The sequence below is a fragment of the Eulemur rufifrons genome, chromosome 7, assembly GCF_041146395.1.
Source record: "Eulemur rufifrons isolate Redbay chromosome 7, OSU_ERuf_1, whole genome shotgun sequence".
NCBI lineage: Eukaryota > Metazoa > Chordata > Mammalia > Primates > Lemuridae > Eulemur > Eulemur rufifrons.
This window is the reverse complement of record NC_090989.1, coordinates 207,124,019-207,143,131: the sequence shown is the minus strand read 5'-3', so window position 1 is coordinate 207,143,131 and position 19,113 is coordinate 207,124,019. Positions and strand designations below refer to the sequence as shown.

General features: G+C 35.6%; 1 protein-coding gene across 2 annotated transcripts in view; it reads right to left on the bottom strand.

The window, feature by feature from the left end:
• Positions 1-18,706, bottom strand: part of ERCC6L2 (ERCC excision repair 6 like 2) — a 130,999-nt gene extending 112,293 nt beyond the window's left edge. For both annotated transcript variants that reach the window (XM_069474054.1, XM_069474055.1), the window contains exons 1-2: positions 18,502-18,706; positions 14,043-14,467 (exon numbers count right to left, since the gene is read on the bottom strand). In XM_069474054.1, the coding sequence (XP_069330155.1) occupies positions 14,043-14,467; positions 18,502-18,583 (507 nt within the window). In that variant the 5' untranslated portion in view covers positions 18,584-18,706. The remainder of the gene's footprint in view (positions 1-14,042; positions 14,468-18,501) is intronic.
• Positions 18,707-19,113: the final 407 nt, after the last annotated feature.

The window sequence follows — 19,113 nt, the reverse complement described above, 5'->3', positions numbered from 1 at the left end:
AAAATTAAGAACAATAAAAAATAGTAAACATATACAAAATAAAAATTTATACTGACATTATGAAACAATAATTTATAACAACATTTGTTGGGATCAAATAACAGAATTCATCTATTACAGGCTGGGTACAGTGGCTTACGCCTATAATCCTAGCACTCTGGGAGGCCAAGATGGGAGAATCACTTGAGCCCAGGAGTTCCAGACTAGCCTGAGCAAGAGTGAGACCCCATCTCTACAAAAAAATAGAAAAATTAGTAGGGTGTGGTGGCGCGCACCTGTAGTCCCAGCTACTTGGGAAGCTGAGGCTGCCCAGGAGTTTGAGGTTGCAGTGAGTCAAGCCCAGGCAACAGAGTGAGACCTGGGCTTTTGTTAAATAAATAACAGAAAAAAAAAAAAAACTATGACAAATACATATGAGTCAGAAGGAACACAAGTGGAGTTATAATACTCTGAGGTCTTTATGCTGTCCAGGAGGAATATAAGTACTAATTTATATTAGATCTAAAAGGAGGCAAAAAGTGGAAGAAAATAAACATAGATTACATGGAACAAATAAAAAGAAACTAGTAAAATACTAGGTTTAAATCCAAATATATTAGAAAGCACATTACATGGATATGGACTAAATGCTCTAAGTAAAACACAAATTATTGTTAGACACATAAAATATATGTGCCACTTACAATGAAAACATCCAAAATAAATAAAAAGTAAACACTGGCAAATCAAACACACCGTTGTAAATAACCCAAGGATCAAAGAAAAAAATCACAAGGAATATTAGAAAATATTTTAAACTATATAAAAATGAAAATATAACATATCAAAATTTGTGAGATACAAATAAAGCAATGTCTAGAGGGAAATTTAGAGCAAAAGAAGAAATGTATGAAATTAATGACATAAAGTTCTACCTTAATAACCTAGAAAATGAAGACCAAAATAACGTTCAAAGTATAAAAGGGGGAAATAATGGAAATAATTACTAAAATCCATGAAATACCAAACAAACAACAGTGAAAATTAACAAAGCTAAAAGTTAGTTGTTTGAAAAGACCAACAAAATCAATAAATCCCAAGTTATGCTAATCAAAATAAAATAGAAAGAACACAAAAATATCTATATTAATGGATAGGGGTATCGCTCAGATTTTACAAACATGAAAATAATAATAAAGGAATATTGTGAACAACTTTATGCCAATCAATTTGACAACTTAGATGAAGTAGATAAATTCTTTGAAAAATAAAATTTATCAAAACTGATACTGTAAGAAATAGAAAATCTGAATAACCTCATATTTGTTAAAGTAATTGAACCTATTATCAAAAACTTTCCCTTAAAAAAACTCCAGGAATAAACAGTTCCCCTAGTAAATTCTACCCATTTTAGCACAAATTTTACACAAACTCTTTCAGAAAAGAAAGAAGGGAATACTTCCCAGTTCATTTTATGAATCCTATATAACTGATACCAAAACCAGATAGACATATTATAAGAAAATTAAAGACCAATATATATAGTAAACGTCAACGCAAAAATTCTTAAAATTTTAGCCAGTTGAATCTGGCAATATATAAAAATAATACATCATGACCAAATTGTGTTTATCCCCCAATTACAAAAACCAATCAATATAAATCATATTGATTCATATAAATATGTTAACAGAATAAAAGAGAAAAGCCATATGATCACCTTAACAGATACAAAAAAAAGTATTTGATAATATTTAATACACATTCACTATAAAAAAATCTCAGAAATTAGGACCAGAAGGAAATATCCTGAATCTTATAAAAGAAACTATGAAAAGCCTACAGTTAATATCATAGTTAATAATAAAATACTGAATGTTTTCCCTCTAAGATTAGGAATGAGTTAAGGATGCCACTTTCACTGCTTCTTTCAAACTGTACTGGAGTTCTACTTGGCCAGTGAAATAAGACAAGAAAAAGAAATAAATGCATAAAGATTAAAGAAGTAAAACTGTCCCTATTTGTGGATGACATGATTATGTACACAGAAAATCCTAAGGCATCTACAAAACAACTACTAGAAGTAACACGTGAAGAATTTAGCAAAGTAGCAGGATATGAGGTCAATATATAAAAATAAATTTTGAGGCCAGGTGTGGTGGGTCATGCCCCTAATCCCAGCACTTCGGGAGGCCACGGCAGAAGGATGGCTTGAGGCCAGGAGTTTAGGACTAGCCAGAGTCAAAAACAAAAAAGAAAAAAGAAACAAAAATTAAAAATTAGCTGGGCACTATGGCTCACACCTGTAGTCCTAGCTACTCAGGAGGCTGAGGTGGGAAGATTACTTCAACCCATGAATTCAAGGCTGCAGTGAACTATGATCAGTCCACTGCACTCTATCCTGGGGGACAGCGCAAGACTGTGCCTCGGAAAAAAAATATATATATGTATATATTTTTATACACTACTGTACCAGCAAAAAATCCCGGGGAAACGAAATGAAAAAAAAAATCTACTGAAAATAGCATCAAAATCATAATTAGAAATGAACTTAACAAAATATGCGTAAGTCCCCCCCCAAAACTATAAAACACTGGCAAAAATTAAAAAGATCTAAATAACTGGAGTGATATGCTATGTTCATGACTTATTAAAGTATCAGTTCTTCCCAAATTGATCTATTGAACACAGTTCAATACAACTGAAATCCACAATCCCAATCAAAATCCCAACAGATTGTTCACGGAACTTGACAAACTGATTAAAACTTTACACAGAAATGCAAAGGGACAAAAACAGACAAGGGATAGAAAGAACGTAATTAACACAAAAGTGGGTATGAGGATAGCCAAATTGAAAAATGGTGCAGAATAAAAAGACCAGAAACAGACCCACAAATATATGGACACTTCATTTACAACAAAGGTGGCATGGCAAGGTAGTAGAACAAAATGGTCTTTTCAATAAAAACTGCTAGGACAATTAGATATCTATAGAAAAAATTGAAATGAGGTCTACCTCACAGCACACACATAAAACAATGCCAGGAGGCTATAAACCTAAATGTGAAGGTCAAAACAGTAAAGTGCCTAGAAGATAAGAGAGAATATCTTCATGACCTAGGGATATAGAAAGACTTCTTAGAACTCTACCATCAAAGACAGATAAAATTGATTGCCTTAAAATTCAACACTGATCAGAAAAAGTACATTGGTGAAAATGGAAAAGATTAATTCTTTTGGAATAGAAAAGATTAACCATTGTTCAATGTTTCTGGAGGGCAAGTTGACAGTCTCTATCAAAATTCAAAGTGCAAACACATTTCACCCAAAACTTTGACTTTAGGAATCTATCCTACAGAGAAATCCTTTTAGCAATCTATCCTACAGATATTCACTATTTATCATATCCTAAAATAGGCCACAACCCAAAAGCCCTTCTCTCCTAGCAGAATGGCTAAATAAATTATGGAACATCTGTTCTATGGTATGTGATAATTTAAATGAATGTGATAGATCTTTATGTATAGACATAGAAAGAGCTCCAAGAGCTATGTTTAAATGAAAAAAGTAAGGAGCAGAATAACCTATAGAATGATCTTATTTATTTATATACACATTCATAAAAAAGCTTATTCAACAAAATTAAAAATAGACTGGACTTGATAAAACTTTTGTGCATCGAAGTATAATAGGAGGAAAGTGAAAAGACAACCTAAAGAATGGGAGAACACATTTCCAAGTCATATATCTGCTAAGAGTTTATGTTCCATCAAAGGTATGCATGGTGAGCCCCAAATGCTGAAAAAGCTGAGAAACTAAAGAATGAGGCAGACAAACCCAGTTTGCTGGTATAGGATGATTTATCAGGAGGACTTATGGACAGAAGCATGGTCTTAGGTGGCCACAAGACAGGTAAATTCTGTACCACCACCACCCTGTCCCAGGGTTTATATGAGGGGGGGGGGAGCGGGGAGTATTTGTGTTCTGGAAGGAATGTGGCTACAAGAATGCTGCTGGTGTCACAGTGCACCAACATCAAGGGGTGCTTTGGAGGAAAGGTGAAACTTATAGTGAACAGGTTTTCCTACATAAAGAGTAATACAACTAGACATTTTGGAGGTATTTCTGGACTCAGGGTTAGTCAGGCAGATTGGCATTTAAAATAAAGTCACTCTTGTCCCCGAAATTTAGTATACAAAACATATATAGAATTCTTACGACTCAACAATAAAAAAGACAAAACAACCCAACGACTTGAATGTACATTTCTCCAAAGAAGATATACAAATGGCCAAAAAGCACGTGAAAAGATGTTCAACATCGCTGGCCCTTATAGAAATGCAAACCAAAACCATAAGGAGATACCACTTCATGCTTACTAGGATAGTTATAATGAAGAAAACAGAAAATAACAAGTGTTGGCAATGATGTAAAGAAACAGGAATTGTTGGTGGAAATGTAAAATGTTATAGCCATTGTGGAAAATGGTACAGCAGATCCTCAAAAAATGAAACACAGAATTACCATATAACCCAGTAATTTCCATCCTAGGTATACATACAAGAGAAATGTTTGTACATGAATATTTATAGAAGCTTTTTTATAGCCAAAAGGTAGAAACCCAAATGTCCACCAAGTGATGAACGGATAAACAAATTGTGTTATATGAAGGCTGTCCAGAAAGTATCCACCCATTGTTAATATGTAATTTTCATATTATGTGGCTGGATACTCTCTGGACAGCCCTTGTATATATACAATGAAATATTACTCAGCCTACTACTACTACATGGTAAAACTTGGATGGGTCTCAAAAACATTACACTAAGTGAATGAAACCAGACACAAAAGGTCAAATATTGTATGATTCCTTTTATATGAAATACTCAGAATCAGCAAATCTGTAGAGACAGAAAGCAAATTAGTGGTTGCCAGGGGATAGAAGCAGAGGAGAAATGAAGAGTGGTTACTTAACGGATATAAGGTGTCTTGTGGTTTGATGAAAAAGTTTTAAAACTAGAGAGAGATGAGGGTTACACAACATTGTGAATACACTAAATGCCCTGAATTAAACACTTCAATATGGTTAATTTATGTTGTGTAAACTTCAATAAAAAACTATAGCTTACATTTTCATAAGAATGCATTTGTGTATTATAGTGTAATCAAAATTATTTCTGTTCTTGAAAAAAGTAAAAAATGTATATAAAGTGTCAAGCTAGTACATATCAATGATTCAGTAAACAGTAGCTATTTTTGTAGCATCGTTCCTTTAAGAGGCTTTGTTCCTTGTAGACAATCTTGTATAATACAATAAACAAAGTAGATTTTGGGCAAATTATGTTGTCTAAAAGATTACAAAATAATGATATATAAGATCATCAAAACTTGTCCGGATCTTAAAATTCATTAAAATATTCATAAAATTTGCATTCTAATCTACAAGAGTTATATAATAGCAAAGACTTTGGAGTTTGATCAACCAGCTTTCTACTAGCTATGTAATCTTGGGCAATTTACATAATCTCTCTATAAATTTCAATATTTTCATTAATAAAATGGAGGCAATAATGCCTAATTAACATGGATGTTTAAGGAAAATAACTATCATAGAGCTTGGCAAATAGGGATAATAAAACTATAACTGCAGAACCATACTTTTTATCCAACACAACTTAAAATTCATTAATGCATTCAGTATAAATATATTTATTACCTACTACATACTAGGCACTGTGCTAGGTGCTGGAATAGTCTAGATGAAAGACTACTTCTATCATTCAGTAGTGTGGAATCCAGCAGATATGGGGGTGCGAGGCAGAGGTGAAGGGGAGGTTATGCAATGCATTTAAGGAGCATGGTGGAGAAAAAAACAAACAGATGAACAGAAAATAAAGTAAATAAAGTTACTGAAGAATCCAGTAAGAGATTAAAGTGAGCAAACTGGCTGATGTAGAATATAAATTAAAGGAAATAGAAAAGATATTCCACAAATGACTGAATTTAAGCATTGGACAATTTAAATATCTTTAATATCCACTAAGTAGATGATCTTTGATGCACGCCCATAATTTCTTCTTTATAAGTATTTGTAAAGTTATTTATGTTTTGTATTCAAAAATATGTAATCTAAGTTTAGAATTTACCCAATTCCTTGATGTAAATATTCATGACATTTTGGGTTCTAACCACATCTTGGAATATCATTTAATACTGAATCACAGGGTATCTATAATTAAAAGTTTAGGTAACTGGGATATTGACTGGAAAAGGACATGAAGAAACTTTTTAGGGTGAGAGAATTGTTCTATATCTTGATTAGCATATTAATTATACAGATATATATATTTCTCAAAACTCACTGAACTTTAAACTTAAGATCTGTGCATTTTACTGTTTGTAATTATACCTTAATTAAAGAATTAACGACACACACAGACACACACACACACACACACGCACACACACACACAGTGATACATATATTCTTTTTAGTTTTAGGCAACTGGTCCTCAAAGGCTACTAAAAAGACAAAAGGTATCTACTAGATATCATAACAATTTAAAAGAGGCAGTATAACCCACTGATTTGCTCTCAACTCACCTATGGATTGTTCATTATAGGAAAATTATATTCCTAATTATGATGATTAATAATTCAATCTGTTCATCTGTCCAATACGATATACATTCTTAATTCTAACCTCGTGTCAAATTCCCTGAAATAAAGATATGTGAATTATATCTTTTATTTATTTAAGAATCTCAGTTCTTTGGAAGATGTTTCATAGAAGGTGACTAAATTTACAGACTCTAATTACAAATCAGCTTTATTCAATTCACTAAATCTACTAATTATTTTGTTATATCTCTGCATCTCAGTGAAATAATCTACACTACATCCTAACATTACTCATCCATCTACCCCCAAAAAGTAAGTTGAAATAAAAAAGTTGACTTTAGCCGGGAATACACAGTAGCTGGAGAAGCCAACTAAACCACTGACAAACTCTTAGCTGTATATTAATTTTACTAATTAACATATATTCATAGATATTAATAAGATATATTAATTATTTAATAATACTATCAGTAATCTGTCAATATCCAAAAGGTAGACAGGGAAAGGGAGAGTGTGAAGAATAGCACGGGTGGATTTTATGGACCATGGCTGGAAATGGCACTCATCACTTCTACCTTTTTTCTGTTGGCCAAACCCCATCACAAGACTCACTGACATGCAACAGGAGATCCAGGAAATGTAGTCTTTGTCGTCTGGCCCCAACTCTGAGAAAGCAAAGGGAATACATACTTTGGGAGGAGACCCAGCCATCTTATCACACTATACTACCACAGTAGAGGTCTATCCAAATTTTAATTCACAAAAGATGGATGACAAACTTACAATGAAGGTTTACCAAACTAATCTGCAATAAAAAAATGTTTTATTGTGTAATAGTTCTAAAATTGTTTACAGATGTAAAGAACAAAAATAAATATTTAAATCAGCTACCTCTAGAATAGTAAAAGGCCAAAAAACTGCATTGCAGAAATGAAATACCACTCTGGGAAAGCTTTCTGTTTTTACAGGCACTCCTTTCTAAACTCTGTCAGGCAAACATTTTTATAGGCCATCTTTCCTCACACACAGTCAACTCATGACATACAGAGTAACTCTGAGGCTGGGAACAGTGCACCAAACTTCCCTTAGACCAGAACAGAAGAAGGCACAGCAAAAATTATCTATTTCTTTCAGGACAAAAAGGGAAAAATGCTTACATTCCTTATTTTTCAACTCCCTGGGAGATACAAAGGTATAGAGAGAGCGCTTTAGAATCACATTTCAAAATCTATGATTTTTACTTGCTCAAAAAGACTCCAAAAACAACAACAAAGTGCAGTTTTGAAAGAGAGCCTGGCCCACTTATCTTTACAAAGCTCTACTCCGAAAATCTGAACTACATGCCAAAACAAGAAATAGAATTTTACCTTTAAAATGCTAGGACATTATTGTTTCTGTTTTAAAGGGCTTGGGGGAGTAATTAATCTTTCACACTGGATGTCATTGTCTCCATGAATGAAAATAAAGACAATATTATTCTTCTCTTTATTACTATATTCGTGCGTGAACAAACATGACTTGTGACCCAAAGAACTTCTAAATTTCAGTATAGCTTTGAATCTACTAAAGATCATATTATCTAAAAAATGGTATTGACAATAACCTAAGAAAGCTTTAATTATCAACACTCCCATCATTTCTCTCATGATTGAGGTTTACTGTATTTATTTTTTAGAACAGTCTTCAGTAATGACATTTTTGATAATGTAATATCTAATAATATACAAACAAAAATTCAAAAAAGTCTATAGTTTGCAAGATTCTATCTACTGCCCAAGAAGTATTAATATCATCTTATTTCACATAGAAGATGAGGAAATAAAATATGGTAAGACACATCATCGTACTTGCTGAATAGTAGTCCTTAAGACTTTGTGCCTGTGAAAGCTAATTGCCAATTTGAGATTAAAAAATAATTTTGATTAAAATTTGAGCTCTTCTCTGTTATGATAAATCCTTCAAATACAATACTAGAGCTGTGCCTTCAGTAAAAAATAAAATAAAATAAAAATCCTTGATGTCCTAATTGATATCACTCAAATTACTCCTAAAGTTTGGTGGGTTTTCAAAAGCAAATGATGGAAACGCCAACTTCCCCCTGCAGGCAGGCTTGGTCCTCTCCTCCAAACCACTTATCAGACTAGATGATGACCCCTTGGCTACATTTCTTTTTATCCTTTTGTGAACTCTCTACGGATAGCCATCATATGCATTTATATCAGGCTCTTCAATGACAATCACAGGGCCTGGCCCAAAGAAGGTGCTTAATAAATGTCAACTCACTGAATGAATTAATAGTTAATTAAAAGCTGAGTAAAAGGCTTTTAATTAACTGTATTCGTTAAGTCACAAGGTGGAAGCAGCAAATGGTAAAGGGGGGAAAAAGAGATCTAGAATGGGAATGAAAATGGTTACTTCCTGTATATGACCCAAGTACAGGGAAGTTATTTAGTGCTCCTGTGCCTCGGTTTCTTCATTTATTAAGGTCCAGAGAGCACACTTTTAAGAATTATTGTTCCATAGTAAGTACCCACTGACCTCCCTCCCTATCATTGAGTTGTCTGATTACCAAAGGTCAGGTTCCCAAACCTGTATACTCCAGTTGAAATTGTTTATTGCAGTTATATTAGTTAATTATATATCATGTAAATGTACAGAAGGGATTAATTTTCAAATTACCTGCTGAATTAGGGTGAGAATTCTGTAAAATATTGGGACATTTTCATAAAAATCTTGGATTTTATACTCAGATTCCCTCCCAAGTGTCTTTTTCAGTTCCACTACAGGTAAAACATAACTGGTGTTGAATCCACCATGGGCACAAATGGACATGAGGAAATCTGGGGGTGATGGATATGTTCATTATCTTGGTTGTGGTATTGTGGTGATCTTTTCTTAGGTGTATATATACAAAAACTTACCAAATTATACACTGTAAATTGATACAGTTTATTGTATGTCAATTGTACCTCAATAAAGTATACAAAGAACATACAAACATACACACACAACAAACAGAACTGCTAAGATTAAAAAGACTGACAAAAAATTTGGCAAAGATATGGAGCACCAATAACTCATACATTGTTGGTAGGAATGCAGAATGGTACAAATGCTTTGGAAAAAGGTTTGTCCATTTCTTACAAAACTAAACATACATCATCAGCCATAATACCAAATAATTCCATTTCTAATTATTTACCCAAGAGAAATGAATAATGAGAGGTTTGTTCAAGAAAGTTTATAATACCTGTTTTCAAAATAGCCAAAAACTTGAAACAGCTGAGGAGCTCAGGAGCAAGAAGATGGATAAACAAAATGTAGCATCTACATAACGAATACTACTCAGTGACAAAAAAGGAACAAACTACTTACGCACTTAACAACATGGATGAATCTCAAAAATATTATGCTAAGTGAAAGAAGCATTACACCAGAGTGTAATTGTATGATCCCACTTACATGAAAAGGCAAAACTAATCCATAATACAAAAAAAAAAAAAACAGAACAGAAGTTCTTGGGGATGGTGGTAGAACTAAAAAATGATATAAATAAATTTTCTGGGGTGGTAACAATGTTCTATATCTTGAAAGTGTTTATTTGGCTTAAACAGAGATAAGCCATTTGTCAAAGCTCATGGAATGGTGGGTACACTTAAGATTTGTGCATTCACTGTATAATTTACCTCAAAATAAGAAAAAATTATAAATAAATACTAAACTCCAGATAATGTATATGCATACTCAAGTGTTTGGGGATAAAATATACTAGTATCTGCTACTTTAAAATGCAACAAAAGATGGATAGATGAATAGATACAATAAAACCATGTATAATCAAATATTAACAAAATCTAGGTGGTGGTATATGGGTTTTCAATGTATAATTCTTTCAGTTCTTCTATATGTTTTGAAAAGTTTCATAAGATGTTGGGGGAAAATCAGTTTATAACCACTGACCAAAAAAAAAAAAAAAAGAAATTCCTGGCCGGGCGTGGTGGCTCACGCCTGTAATCCTAGCACTCTGGGAGGCCGAGGTGGGCGGATCGTTTGAGCTCAGGAGTTCGAGACCAGCCTGAGCAAGAGCGAGACCCCATCTCTACTAAAAATAGAAAGAAATTATATGGACAGCTAAAAATATATATAGAAAAAATTAGCCGGGCATGGTGGTGCATGCCTGTAGTCCCAGCTACTCGGGAGGCTGAGACAGGAGGATCCCTTGAGCTCAGGAGTTTGAGGTTGCTGTGAGCTAGGCTGACGCCATGGCACTCACTCTAGCCTGGGCAACAGAGTGAGACTCTGTCTCAAAAAAAAAAAAAAAAAAAAAAAAAAATTCCTTTTATAAGATAATAGTTATGTGACTCCATTTTTTGCTTATTTATGTTTGTGTGTTTACAGACATGCATAAATGAAGCATATATATGTATTGTGTGCATGTATGTTGCATATACAACTGTTCCATCTTAACCAGATCCTTCCAATTCACTTAAAAAATACTCAAGTCTCTCCTATCCTCAAACAATACAAAACAAACAAAAGAGAAACTCTCTCAAAATCTGATCCCTCTTCAGCTACTACTAGCTCACTTTTGTTCCCTTTCAAAGCCACATTTCTCAAGGAGGTAAATATACTTTCCCTGTCAGCGTCTTTGCTTTCTCCATTCTGGCTTGTGTCCCCAAAACTCCAGCAAAATGGCTCTTGCTCAAGGATACCAATGATTTCTATGCCACTAAATCAAATGAACATTTTTCAATCCTTATCCTTTGTAGAATATAAAATACTAAATTCACCTACTTTTAAATCTGAAATGAGGGAAGAAAACTTTATTTGGTATATATTAATAAAACAAGCTTTAAAAAAGGAGTTCAATTTCCTATTATGGTCAAGTTAGAATGTAAAAAGGGGAAAACTTAAGGGATGAATTCAAGAAAAAGAAAAAGTTAAGAAAAGAAGATAAAACTGTAGCTCAAATAGTAAATGCCAATGGCCTATTTTCATTATTAACTAATTACACTGCATTTTGAAATTCTAGTGAACTCATTAACCACTGTTGACATTCTTCAACTGGCTTAGTCATCATATAGAAATCTATCTTAAATGGATCTATTCTTAAGTCTATCTATAGAAATTCTATCTTAAATGGATCTTCCAAACCATCTATTTATGTAGAAATTATTCTGAGTTATAAGAACAATAACCAGAGAACTAGGTCCCCCAAGGATCCAACAAATCAGCTCAGTGTCAAAATTAGTACAGAAACCATTTCCTAATCTTCAGAAGATGATCCCTCAAAGACTTTCATTGCACATTCAGCACATATAACACAACATCTCCAAGTCTTCCAATGATTTCAGTGTGTCAGGTAACATAAAATCCTGTTGTACAACCAGCTACTTTTAAAATAATCTTATGAATTGCAAAATAAAGCAATTTCTTTGTAACATGGGCCTCAGAAATGAAAGCTAAGTGTCAAATGTGAGAATAAAACATGCACAAGAATTTGAATTGTATTTAGGTTGTAGCACGGTGGTTCCCAAACTGCAGGTCACCTTTTGTAACACTCTCACAGTTCTGATTTTGAAGATGTACAGGCATTGGCTAGTCAAAGAGTTGTGGTAATGAACATTCTAGCATAGGCAAAAGCAGTAAATATGTGGAAATAGTCACAGCAGGGCTTTAATTTACTCATTTATTTTCGTCTAGTACTCATCTGTGTATCTGGTCACAGATGGTGGTTTCTTGATAACTTCTTTCTTTATTCTTTCCACCTATTTTCCTGAGAAGGTAAATTCATTTATTCCACAAACAACTATTTAGCACCTCCAATGTGCAGGCCTAGATTATCTGTATTGCCTAGGCTTAAAATAACACGTACAGCTAATGGTAATATGATTACTGAAGGACTTCATTTTAGCCTAGCTTTTCACACCAGATCTTTATACACAGGAGCATTATTTGCCTATCTTTAAACATTAAACTTACTTTTTAACTTACCTTTGAGTTCCACTAACCAATGGAGGTAACATGAAGAATAACTAAATTCAGTTATAAGGAAGGAAATACAGAATGACTTAATCACAAATTAGGTGAACACTACTGAAAATCCAAAATGGTTGTTTAGTATAAAAATCTAGATTCAAACTCTAATCTTTTTGGATCAAAAACCTCTTTGAAAATCTAAGGAAAGCTAAGGATCCTGTGGTAGGCAACTTTTGACAGGGCCCCCCAAAATCCCCACCTCTTTGTATTCACAACCTTGTTTAATCTCCTCCCTTTGAGTTTTGGCTGGACCTAGCAACTTGCTTCTAATGAACAGAAAATGGCAAAAGTGAGGCAATGTCTCTTCTGTGATTATTTTACAAAAGACCATGATTTCCATCTTACCAGCACGCTGTTGGCCTCATACTTGCTCTCCTTGATGAACAAGCTACCATGTATGAGATGCTCCATGAAGAGGGTCCATGTGGCAAGGAAACAAAGGAGGCCTCCAGCCCCATAGCTCACAAGAAACTGAGGCCTCAGTCCAAGAACCCTCAAGGAACAGAATCATGCCAACAACCACATGAGCTAGGAAGTGAATCCTCCCCAGTCCAATCTTGAAATGACTGCAGCCTTGTGACAGGCAGAGCCAGAGGACCCAGCTAACTACAGCCTGGATTCCTGGACCACAGAAAGTGTGAGATGATAACCACATATTGTTTTAAGCTGCTAAATTTTGGCATAATTTGTTACAGAACAACAGATAACTAACACAGATCTACAACATGTAGAAATTCTGGTACATATTTCAGGGAATGAGGAGGCCTCTTTAAAGTCCACAAACAGAACTCTTAGTGGCCCAGGGATTCCACATTAAGAAACTTCTAATATGATAAACTCCAAACAATACGTAGAAAAGGCATGCAGGAAACCAATTTAACCATGCTATATAGTATACCAAATGTTGGAATACTTCCCTTCCATAAAGTATTATTAAGTTAAACTACTTCAACTACATTGATATCTTAGTACCACAGGGTGTCCCAAAAGTCTCCATACAAAGGAAAAATTCTGTAAGATTTTGTAATGAATATTTTGTAAATGAAGGTACATTTAGCTACAATTTCCCATTTTCCCTATGTATGGTGACTTTGGGGACACCCTGTAGTATTACCAAAGGCAAAATCAAACCAAGTTATACCAAAACATTATTTTTGAGTAATATACCATAGGTACTAAGTAAGTATTAAGGATAAAATAACTGAGATATTGTCCTCAACGTTACGGACTTTACTATCTGGCTGGTGAGACAAACACAAATACACACACACACACACACACACACACACACAAAATAGCTGTCATAATGGTAGTACAAAGAGATTTGCATATGGTATCCATTTATGTACATAATAAAATTACTTCACTGAATTTTAATTATAAAATAATTAAAATAAATACCTGTACTGTTTTTCCAAGTCCCATGTCATCACCAAGAATACATCCTCTTCCTTGGATGTAGTGTCCATATAGAAACTGGGCTCCTTCCCTTTGGTAGTCCCTCAAATACCTATTGATGGTATAAGGAATAGAGTCTCCATCTTCAGATAATTTAAAAGCAACAGCAGATGATGGAAATTTTCGGTCTGGGAAATAAGGCTTTTCCAAATCTTCATCATCAAATATAAAATTCCTGGGGCAATCTTTAACAGACTTTACTTCTTGAAGTCTTGTAAGAGGTATTTTCCTTTCTTGCAAATCTGAATATAAAACAATTGCAAATGACTTGCCATTTTCATCCACTGTGATAGATTTTATGCTTGCTTCACAAAGTTTTTCATTATCTGGAGAAGGGGCAAGACATCTCTCTCCTGGATGCCACCTGTCTGTAATAATAAATAAGAAAATAAAGTTTCCAAATCTAGCTCATTTAGCCACTACTATGAGAAAAAATAATGTGCCTCACATAAATATCTTCTCCAAATTACTGAGACAAGGTAAATTATAACACATATAGATATTACTCTAAAATATATGATCAGATATTCTCCTATAATAAACGGCATAAAGGGAACATAATTTATGTCCAGTGGTTCTTACCCTGGCTATGTGTTATAATCTCCTCTAAAGTTTTAAAAATACATACATGCTTGGACACTACCCCTGGTAATTCTGATTCCGTGAAGGGTCATGGGAATCTGGTTTTATTATTTTGTTTGGTTGTTATTGTTGAATTCAAAAGATGATGGATACACAGCCAGGGTTAAAAACCACTGATTTAAATATTCTTGCTGACATGTATACATAGAGAGAGAGAGAGAGAGACAGAGACAGAGATAATTTATGATATGGTAGAGTAATAGTGAATAGGACTTGGTAATGAGTAAGCTAAAATCTTCTGGATAGCAAAGCTTTAGTGGTTTGCCTGTCTGCTTTTTTATAGTTATTCCATCTTCTTGCTCTGGAGACAGCTGCTGCTTCTCACTATCAATACTGTTGTGACTAAAACCATTGCTTTAACTTGTATACAACTAACAAAGGGAATATCCAGTTCAACTACAGAGAGATATCACAGCTTTGTCATAACTTTTTCCCTTCTAGGTTTTAAATAGTTGAGGTTTTAAGAGATGAATTCTAAGATCTCTTTCTGCTAAGATACTATTATTCTTTGAAGAGTTTGGCCTATATGAACTTATTCTGTACTTAACCGTATAGCCACCTACTTTATTTTCCGTTCAGAAAATATAGCACTATGAATGGGGAAGAAGGGGGTCTCTATACAGTATACTATTGGTACAATTAAAAGGTATCAAATAGAGAAAACTAACCAAAAATAATTTTCCAAATGGAATTTTCCATGGCAAGAATCCAAGAAGAAATGGCTACAACTGTCAGAATACTAGGAATTATTTTTCCTACACATTTCTCATTGAGATCAGATGACCACTGTTAGTTCCCTAGGGTCTTCCTGATGACCTCAGGTTAGATTTTTATAACATTCATGATTATAACATGACATGTTTATACTGTCTTAAGCTCATTATATTCCCCATCGGTTGTTCCTCAAAAGTAAAGCCATTATTCCCACTAACCTTGGTGAGGTTGTTTTACCATAACAATCATGAGTACAAAGGGAAAAATTTGTTCTCCCACTCTAATCTTTGGATACAAACTTAGAACTGTTATTCCGTTCTTTTTTTTTTTTTTTTTTTGGGGGGGGGACGCTCTCGCTCTGTCTAGAGTGCTGTGACGTCAGCCTAGCTCACAGTAACCTCAAACTCCTGGGCTCAAGTGATCCTCCTGCCTCAACCTCCCAAGTAGCTGGGACTACAGGTATGAGCCATCATGCCTGGCTAATTTTTTCTATTTTTAGTAGAGACGGGTCTCCCTTTTGCTCAGCCTGGTCTCAAACTCCTGATCTCAAGCGATCTTCCAGCCTCAGCCTCCCAGAGTGCAAGGATTACAGGGATGAGCCACCTTGCCCGGACTGTTATACTATTCTAAAAGACAGTGTTCTCATGTGAAACTAATACTCTGATCCACTATACAAGTAAAACAACGTATAGGTCAACGGGCCCTATTTTCAGAACAGTACTATTTGACCCTTAAAACCGAATGTAACCCCACAGCAATTCTTAACACGTTATTTCTGTTTCAAATGACTTGTTTGCCTACCCAGCAAATGCCTTCCCATTTTTAAGACTTAATTCATTAATTTATTTATTATTCAATATATATGATTTAAGCACAAATTATTCACCAGGTATTACACCACACAATGGGTATAAAATGAAGAAAACCAATGTCAAAAATGATGATGACTAGTCTTCCTGCAACTCATTAACTGGCATCATTAACCAACTTTTCAAGGTAGAAAACCATCCATCAGCCCCCAATTCTCTTTTTATATTACTCCTTTCATCCAGTCCATCAGAATGTCCTGGTTCTACTTCAAAAATATGTATCTTTCCTCCATGTCGCCATCTCTCTAAAGCAAAAGCTGGCAAACTTTTTCTGTAAAGACTCAGATATTCGCTATTTGTTATTTTAGATTTTGCAGTCCATACATTCTCTTGCCTATGTAATGCAAATGCAAACACAGACAATACATAAACAAATGTGCATGGCTGTGTTACAATAAAACTTTATTTACAAAAAGAAATGTCAGACTAAATTTGGCCCGCAGGCAATAGTTTGCTGACCTCTCCCCTAAAGCATGCCACCATTAGCTTTTTCCTAAATTATTCCTAACCAGTCTCTCTGCTCCCACTCCACCTTGTTTAAAGCAGGATACACTATTATTCTCTATCTCAATATTGTATTGCCTATGTAGCACTTATCATAATGTTTAATTATCATGTCTACTTGTTTTTATCTTTCTCTTCCACTAGAAAGTAATTTTCTTTCAAAGAAAAGGTCTGTATTATTCAAAATTTTATCCCCAGGACCAACACACAACAGATACTCAATAAACGTGTGAATTTATTAATGAAAACAGATACTTAATTTCACAGATCCTTGGTATCTAGTGAAAGAGACAGAATCTAAAAAGTACACAAACATATGTAATTATAAAAAGTATGTTGGAAGACGAGAGAGTGCTATAAGAAGCATTGGAAAACATAATTTAAAAGGAAAGAGGGTCCAAGAAGAGTATCTCAGGTAGTATAACATGTGCAAAAAGACTTAAGGGCATTACACAATTTATGGGAATCTTTTTGGTTCCTGAGTATGGATAATTTCTAGAACTAAATGGATTCAGTTAAGTTTGAGCTAGGAATGGAATCTCTCAGTATCCAAACTCCAGAACAAATCGCTTAAATTGGGAGGATTCCCTGTTGGATTTAACAGAAGAATGGAGGTAAGGCTCCTTATGATCTTGTCCCTCTTTCCCTCTTTCATTCCAAACTGGTTTCCTGCTATTACTTAACCATGGCAAGCACGCTCTCACCTCAGGGCCTTGAGCTTTCAGTTCCTTCTACCAACACTCTTTCAGTAAATTTAACGGAGGGATGAGCATCCCAGTCACCATAATCACCACTCAGCATTTACTTTTACCTGCCAGGCTATTACAGGTATTTATACAATACGTGTGGTCCCTGAATTACGGCATCTTCAATTCCTAGCCCTCAGAATTCAGGCTTGCTACTTACTCTCTCTGAGATTTAGCCCTGAATTCCTCATCTATTTAATGAAACGGATATATTCCTCAAAGGAAAGCAAGTAGATAAATAATCAGCATATTGCTGGGCACAGAACAATCACTCAATACCTTTTAGCTTTTGTTATATCACTATCATTAACGGAAGCCATGAATTTGGGGGCCAGAATACATTCCAGATGACTTGCGGCAGATAACCATACCTTCTTTCAACTTCTCTCTTGGTGACCCGTTAAAGTTGGAATATAAGGCCCTGACTCAACACATCATATAGTTCAATAAAAGTAAACTGAACTAAGTATCTCCACCTTCATTCTTATACTTAACAAAAAACGTGTACCATTCACTAACAACGAAGGTATACAAGGATTAAAGAATTAAAACACCTAAATTTGCTGAGTGCTTACTATGGGCAAGACGCCGGGCCACATAAATGCTTTGCACATCCCATTTCATTTGATAATCACAGGAACCAGCAATTAACCCAACTTTACAGATGGGGAAACTACCCAAAGGTGCTCAGCAAGTAACTGTCAGAGCTAGCACTAGATCCAAGGGCTGTCTGACTCCAGAGTCCAGGTTCTCAACACTGAATCGCAAAGATTTGGTCTCAACCCCTGGAGAGGTTCACAATCTGCAGCTGTCACTCAGAAGAGCCACAGGGCAAAACCCTAAACCGAATGGCGCCGGCAGGAGGAGGTCCAACGCAACGCTGTAAAGACAGGTGTCTGGGCAGAGAAGCGAGCTCGGAGCTTATACCTTTGCGGGCAGTTTCCGTGCGGGGCATCGGGGCAGAGGGATCCATCTGGCCAGGGGGCGGGGCCTGGCAGCCCGGCTGCATTTAACACCCGGAAGGCGGCGGAGGACAGCTAGGAGACGGGCCAACGGGCCAATCGCGGCCAACACTACTTCCCGCCGGCCTCCGTACATTGCTCCCCAGGAACCCTAAGCCATGGGACGGGGGAGGGGCAGCAAAGGTAGAGCCTGGGGGGACCCCAGGAAAAGCGAAAGGCGGCGGCGAACCAGCAGCAGAGCCAGGGGCCGCTGTATGAGGCTGGCAAGGCGTGGTTTCACCCAGTCATCTCGTACTTCGCCACCGAGTGAGGACAGAATGCGGGAACCACGACCCCTAAATCTCCCTCTTGTGTCTGGCCTCGGACTACCGCCCACCGCCTAACTTGGAAAATCTCGCGAGAACAGGTTCCCGAAATGTCACCAGGCTCTCGCGAGAACAAAAATCTCTTTTTACGTGGGCGGAGCAATCTTCCTGCCGACTCTTCCCACGGACGCCCGAACAGAAAGGTCCGCGATAGTTGCAAATGTCGCGAGGTTTGATAGCGGTCTCTGGGGCGGCGCGCATTTTGCTGCTAA